Source organism: Leptonotus elevatus, chromosome 13 (assembly GCF_054856555.1).
Source record: "Leptonotus elevatus isolate MCC_2025b chromosome 13, RoL_Lele_1.0, whole genome shotgun sequence".
Classification (NCBI taxonomy): domain Eukaryota; kingdom Metazoa; phylum Chordata; class Actinopteri; order Syngnathiformes; family Syngnathidae; genus Leptonotus; species Leptonotus elevatus.
Genome location: NC_141251.1, coordinates 10,713,552 through 10,721,132, shown reverse-complemented (window position 1 = coordinate 10,721,132; position 7,581 = coordinate 10,713,552). Strand labels below are relative to the sequence as shown.

The 7,581-nt window shown below is 39.2% G+C and overlaps 1 protein-coding gene across 1 annotated transcript; it reads right to left on the bottom strand.

Moving 5' to 3' along the window:
* Positions 1-200: 200 nt before the first annotated feature.
* On the bottom strand, positions 201-5,302 carry ccnj (cyclin J). Its single transcript, XM_086093403.1, has 6 exons — positions 5,183-5,302; positions 4,897-4,989; positions 3,050-3,260; positions 2,675-2,974; positions 1,203-1,362; positions 201-1,013 (listed from the first exon to the last, which is right to left on the bottom strand). The coding sequence occupies exons 2-6, from the start codon at positions 4,963-4,965 to the stop codon at positions 671-673; spliced, it is 1,083 nt and encodes a 360-aa protein (XP_085949529.1). The 5' UTR covers positions 4,966-4,989; positions 5,183-5,302; the 3' UTR covers positions 201-670.
* Positions 5,303-7,581: the final 2,279 nt, after the last annotated feature.

Below are 7,581 nucleotides of genomic sequence, written 5' to 3'. Positions count from 1 at the left end.
AAAATATATTTATGAATTATTTTCTCCAGCAGAGAGGGCACTTCTTTTTTCCCAGTACAGATGGGCGTAAGAACCAGTAGGGGTCTAATTTGTGCAAGTGCTTGCAATAAAAATTTGGATGAACACAAACAAAGCCAAACACACCGTTTTAGGCAACAAATTGCGTTCAACAGAGATTTGCGTTTTATTTAAAATAAGCATTAGTGCACAGCACTGACTGAAATTATCCGTCTGCAGAAGAGCAACAATTTCTCCGCATATGAACTGATTCTTTACACAGTTCACAAGAATGTAAACAAAAACAAATCTACACAGGTACAGAAAAAGACCAACTGCACAAAATATTCAATGCCCACGAATGGACATTAATCCTGTGCTGTTACTGCTTCATTTTAGCAGTCATTAACAACGCGGCTATAAGGAACTTTCAGTTCAATACTTATAAGACAGCACTCATACAAGTTACTAATTGAACAAAAATCCTAATGCTGGCTCTCCACAGGAAATTTACTACAGTTTGCTTATTGCACATAGCTTAAACCTTAGGGTCCGAAATGCTGCAACCATCTCGTCAAGTCCCTTCAAATAAAAAAAAACATGCTTATTTATTCCAGGAATACCTTTGAGTAGTAGTTTAATTTCTTCTCAACCATTAAATCCCAAAAGTCCATCACCTTTTAAAGCATGGAGCACAACTGTAGTGCATGCCGACTTGGTAAGGCCTATTAGTAAGGTTCGACTTTGGCTTCAATGAGGTAGTGATGGACTGCGGGGGGCCATTTGAGACTTGCATGTTGGCGGTGCGGGTCTGGTATGGGGCAGGCCTGTGGTTTGGGGCTAGAGTTGGCTGTGCAGCTTGCTGGGCATACTGCATGCCTGGCCGGTGCAGATACTGGGCCACAGTGGCTACCTGGCTCGAACTGTGGTACAATGTCTGACCTTGCTGCTGTGGCTGTTGGCCCGGCTGCTGGCACTTCTGCTTGCTGGCCTCTTTGACATCACTGTCATGTGCACTAGACAAAAAAAAAAAAAAAAAAAAAAAAAAAGAGTTAATGAAATCTTAAAAAGTTCAGTAGACAAAATATTCAGTGCATCGGTGCCACCTTGAATTAAAATGCACTTCTTTTTTTGTTCCTTACAACAGTAATTTTTCCACAAGGTTATATATATATATTTTTTATCATTCATTGTGAGTTACACACATGAGGAGTTTCTCAGCACATGGGACTAGGTTTTCCCATGTATAGCCTGTAAGCTGCTGCAGTCGGGGTGGCCATGTTGGGGATACGTGCAGGATGAGGCGTGATGCAGCCACGCATGCAGCAGCCACCAGAGAGGGTGCAAAACATAAAAACACATGATCTAGGAAAAGAACAAATGTAACAAAAACAGAGGAGACAGATAGCATTATGTATATATACACACACAATTGGGATGCCAATGCTGTACAATTTTGAAGGAGACACTAGTGAATAAATCTGAAGGATGATAAAGCTGGCATCTCACAGGAGCAGTGAATGCTTGCGAACGTAGCGAATTTAGGGTTTTCATCAGGATTTGTAAGCTGTTCAGAGACAATTTTTACTTGTCGCAAAGACATTTCGAACATATTCAGACATTTTTTCACAGTCTACGAAGATCATTTGAAACCTTTTACAAACTCTGACAAAGCCACCAAATTATCTACATTCACAGGCATTTGTTGCTCAGTGAGATACAGGGAACTTTTCATTTCTGGATTTATTTAAATTTCCACTTTATAAAAAAATATGCTGCCACTGGGAAGTTGGAACTCCCTACACTTTGTATTAAAAAATAATAATAATAATAATAAGAAGAAGAAGAAATTAGGTTGACATTTTGGAAAACTTTATTTACAATAGAAAACGTTAAGGAACCATTTACTTACTTAGTTTTTAATCTAGCTTTAAAACATGACATGATATGATTGTGCATCTCAAATTAATCAAGTTAAACCTCAGAAAAATTAAAGCGAAGGATTTTGATGGAGCAAGAAAAATGTACATTACATAAGCGCTCCAAAGGTTTGAGAATAGGAACAAAGTGTCAAAACTGGTTGCCTGTCGTTTTTGTTACATTTGTTCTTATAGGCAGGTCTGATGTACCGAAGCAACATAGCAGAATGGTCCAACCTTGTGTGACTCAGTCAATTACAATACAGCTACTTAATTGTAAAACAAATATGATTCAGTGAGAAATGTAAACATGCCCATGGCTGCCCTCATCTCTTTAAGATAATTTAAATAAAATTAAATAAATAATTAAAATGTATCAATTTACATGGTGATATCCCTATAATGATACGAATAAATACTTTAGAAGAAAGTTTTCCACCATATATTACATTTAAAAAATGGGGGATATTCCACAAGCAGGAACATGTCAAGGACTGAGCTAATAGTCTCTTTGAGCCACTGATTTAATTGTTATAGTAGTAGCAACTCTATTTTATAATGATGTATAAATAACAAAATGCAATCATCCAACTTACTACTGTGAGTGATGGGCGTATGGTTTGACGGAAAAGCAAGAAGACAGAATAATAAATTTGTTAAAGTATGATATGCCTCTTATATTTCATCCAATAAGGTTATGCAGCAGTATCCAAGACCTGAACGTACCAGAGACTGTTACTAACGAGACTGTTTATTACCTTGCAGGGAGACTTCCAGGAAGTAATCTGCATACTTGGCCATGTAGAGTTTGGTTTTCTCTAGACAGGTCATAGGCCAGCCATCATGTAGATCTCTCTCATGAACTGCGATAGAAAGGTAGTATTCTATGAAATGAGCTGCTGTGGGGAGGTACAGGTTCCACTGGAAGGATTCAAGCAGGAAAAGCTCCATATGTAGCAGAGCCTGCTTGGTCAAAACTAGGTTCATGGAGCTCATGCACCTCAGACTGTTCAGAGTCTCCAATTTTGGAACCTTGTCCTCCCTTTCCTCAAATTTACCTGCAACGTGGAAAACAGTGCATTACTACACACAAAAGTGCAGAAAGCCCCTTCCCCTACATTGAACACACTTACTGGCCAAAAGAAGACATGAGAGCGAGACCATGTGAAGCTGCTGCACCGTCACATCGTAGCGGTCCATGAAGCGGTCCAACAGATAGACAGCAAGGTGTCTAGCTGCGGGACACAGCTGGAAGTGGTTGCTGATGATGGCTATGAGGTCGGCAAAGTATCGCCTCAAGTTGAGTTGAGGGGACTGGCCTTTGTAAGACGGCAGCTTGACCTCCTGAATGACAACATTTAGCATTTGAGAATGGTTCTGTAGTCTGGGTCACATGTTTTTGTCAAAATCAGGGTTTTAAAATGTATAGAACTAAGGACAGTATTATGTTTATTGGGGTGGGATTGACAAGCGCTCATTTACTGATTGTGAATCATTAAACGAACAGTGACTATCTCAACAGCTAAAAGGTTGTAAACTATTTAGTGTTAAGACAAACCCTAAGCAAACAAATTACAACCTCATCTGAAAATCAAGTCACGACAGTGACTCATAAAGACTATGCTTCGCAAGCTGACCACCAATTGTAGTGTTCCGTTGCTATAACACGGTCCACTTTTCGTGGCGTTGCTGTTTCACTAATTTTTTTTGTGCAATTCTGCATGCATTTTTTTTTTTTTACAGTAGTGTACCCTTTTTTATTTAATTTATGAAAGTTTGAACTTTGACAGTTTAAACACGAGAGAAACGTGAGAAAATGTAAATGCATCTATGAGACAAGTGTACAAAGTGTGTGGTGAGGGGTTTTACAGCCTTAAAATATTTATAAAAAAGTTTTTAAAAATTAAAGCTGACTACTTCGCAGATTTCACTTATTGTCTGTATTTTTTGGGGCCACATAACCCCAGCGATAAACGAGGGAACACTGTGTTATCAATTATTATTTGGCGTGAGCGAGTGAGGAGCCCAGTGAGCGTCAGCGAGCCAACAGTCCGACGAGCAGGAGTTAGTCGGAACAGCTAACAAGAGCAGCTATTGGCAGGAGGTAGAAAAGCTATAGCGAATGCAAAGCAGAGGGAGTCCTGTAAGGCACAGCGCACCCTATTAGAGATTACTAGACGTGATGTGATAGAAAATATTTTCAGATGATTGAAATCAATAGTGGGTTAAGGTTTTAAAATGAAGAATTTATAGTTCACCACTAGATGATGCTAGAACATATGTTATGTTCAATTTGAATGCAGTAGATCAGCGGCGTCAAACTAATTTTAATTCATGGGCCACTTTCACCCAAACGTGATCTATAGTGGGCTGGACCAGTATGTCCGTTGCCTAATAACCTATAAATAATGACAGATGTATATAATTATGTGTACATTCCAAAACTATTGTAATTTATTATCTTACTGTAGACTAATCTGAAATTGAAAACAAAATGTTTGCATCAAATCCTGAGTAACTGCCAAATTTCAGAATGTCATTTACGTGGTTGTCAGTGCGCCGTCTAGTAGACAAAATTTGTAACAACAATAATTTTACTGAAAACTGCTGTTTGTGTTGTTCTCACGGGCAAAATTGGATCCCCTGATGGGCCGGTTCTGGCCCGAAGGCCGTATGTTTGACACATTGCAGTAGACTGTGACAGAGGTCAATAAAAAAAAAAAACAGACACAGAACATTTAACTAAACTCTGTGACGTCACGTTACAGGGAACATCCTTTAAACAATACTCGACATCAAATCAAATTTAGTTTTTTTCTCTCTCTCAAGACCTGATAAAAGCAAGTCACCAACAAATAAATAAAACCATCCGACAGTATTGACAACGCTGCAGTAATGTTTAAAACAAACGGGGCTGGGGACAATTAGATTGTAGTTGAATAAAGTGCCATTCGCTACTAATCCCAGCCTGGACACTCACACTGCTTCGCAGAGTCTGGTAAATATCTTTAGCCAGCTGTCCTTTCCACCACTGGTCCTCTAGCTCCATTTAAGACAGGGGCTTTTGAAACATCTGGGGGGGAAAACGTGTAATTACATTCTAGCAGGTACACAGTTAAAGTCCATTAAGTTAAAGTATACACTCGTAGATCGACAGCTGATTTTGTGGGACACAAGCAGGCAATATTCGCGCTGGAAGGAACTGAGATGTTGTTCATTAATGTGTTTGAAAGCACTAAATAGTGTTTGGAAAAGCGAACACTCACCCAGTGAGCACATGAAGGGATTGGAATACACCGGCCCGTTTCGCCAAAATAAATTCCAATGTATACTCGCAGAACACTTTCACACCGCACCGGTAGTCAGTGTCAGTGAAGCGTTGTCACTTAACACCTGCCCAGCAAACCCTGCTGCGGCCTTCATAGCCACCGGAAATACCAAAAACACCTTAGTGCATTTGTTCGTAGCTGATGAGAAATTACGGTATACTGCTTCATATATACGAAATTCCAACATGGTGGGTTGATCGCTAAAGGGGATTTTCATGTAAGTAAATATTGACCTCGGTTTAACCAGATATTCTAATTTTTACGCATTTCCAATGTATCATTGAATGCAGCACAATGCTGCCTGGCTTGCCTTGGGACAAGAATGACTCTGGACTTGTTCCTTAGCAGGGGCTGAAAAAAAGACTTCGGAATATATTTTAGAATATCAAATAAAATGCTGAAGGGTCTTAACTGGGGTTCTAATGGATATATATAGCATCCTCTAGTCATGATGTAGCGCAATCCCTGCAATCTCCGTCTTTAGATTAACTCTTAAAGAGAGAAATTGTTAGCCAAGGAATTCACTGTGTTTTCTGTCCTGTACTGTGAAAGATGCTATGGTTTTTCAAAAATAATAAATTAAATTAAATAAATCTGGGTTTTTTTTTTTGGGGGGGGGGGGGGGTATATTAGTTTAAGCAGTTTTGTCTATTGTGTGACTTAAATTAAAATCAGACCACATTTTATGACCATCTTATGCAGAAATCTATCTAAATCAATTGGTCCATAACATCCCTTTTCTTGCAACTGTACACTGTATACAGGCACAATAAATAAAATAAATACTGTGTGTGTGTGCGCGCGTGTGCGTGCGTGCATGCGCAATTGCCTGTGGAAAAAATACAACTTTTTTGGAGGGGGGGGGGGGGCAAGAGTACACGCCGAGCTGCAACCATTCACATTCACACCAATGGACAATTTAGATCTTCATGCAAACTCCACACAGAAAGGCCAGAGCCTGTATTTGAACCCCATGACCTCTGAACTGTGAGGCGAATGTGCTAACTAGCAGAGGCAGGAAGTAACACGGTGTTGTCGCCAGTCCGTCAATACCAGCGGGAGGTCTGTGAGTCCGTCACTGATGGACTCCCGTTTTGCTGACCGATTGACGGCTGATAGAACATTTTGAAACACTGACGGGATAAGCGCTGACGGAAGTGATTTGTCCCTAACCCAAAAAGCAAAGACGAAGGGAAATTAGTAATAGTAAGACAGAAAATGTGTGTTAAGTGGTCCAAACTGTTTACAAATTAATACATGTGTGTCTTGTTATCCTTGTAAACTATTTTGTACTGATGGTCCTAAAATAGTGGTAAAGAACTGAATGTTTACATAAACTGTCAGAAACGTCTCTGTTAAACTCACCTGCATGCTCACCATCCTCATCGGGGTATCGACCCGACTGCAGTTTGTCGTCATAACTGGCTTGAGTGGTCAACTGCTCACATTTGATGGTGTCTGGCACGTAACGTTGGAAAGGAACCTAATCAACTCTACGCAAAGGAGATGTACTGCACTGCGTGAGTCAAATGGTGGTCACAACAAAGTGGTTTTCTGACACCCGACCCCACAATAAATAAAAACGGCACATTTCAGAGTGGTCTTCTACTGTGGCCAGCCAGAGGCACACCTGTGCAATCATCATGCTGTCTAAATCAGTATCTTGATATGTCACATCTGTGAAGTAGGGATAGATTCATTTTGATAAAGGATAAATGTTCACTAACACAGATTTAGATAGATTTGTGAACAATATTTGTGGGAAATGGCCTTTTGCGTTTGTAGAAAAAGTTTGTGATCTTCTGAGTCCAGCTCATGAAAAATGAGAGCAAAAAGAAGTGTTGTATTCAATTTTAAATTTTTATAGAAAAAGTGCCTGAATATGAAACTAAAATGTTGGATGTAAATTAGCCAAATATTAACATGATTATTGATTTATTTTTTTCTTTTATTATTATTTTTTCTTTTAGTCATTCTGTAATTATAACAATTGTGAAAACTAGTACAGTACATTACTGCCACCCACAGGACACAGTTCTTTATGCTTAGCAGAGGTCTGCAGTATTTATTTATTTATTATAATATATATATATATATATATATTACCTCCAACTAAGTCGTGTTTTGTTTCAAATTAAACACAAATAAACACATAACATAGAAATACAACTGCGACAACGACATTTTTCCAGACATTCATATCATTTTGTAAGTCATAAGTTTATGACATTTTTTATGGAATAGGTGGTAGCGGCGATAGGATCATCGCCGATTAAAAGAGCAATTTCCCACTTTATCCACCCACATGAGTCTCCGGCCGGGGTGTCGGCAGTCTG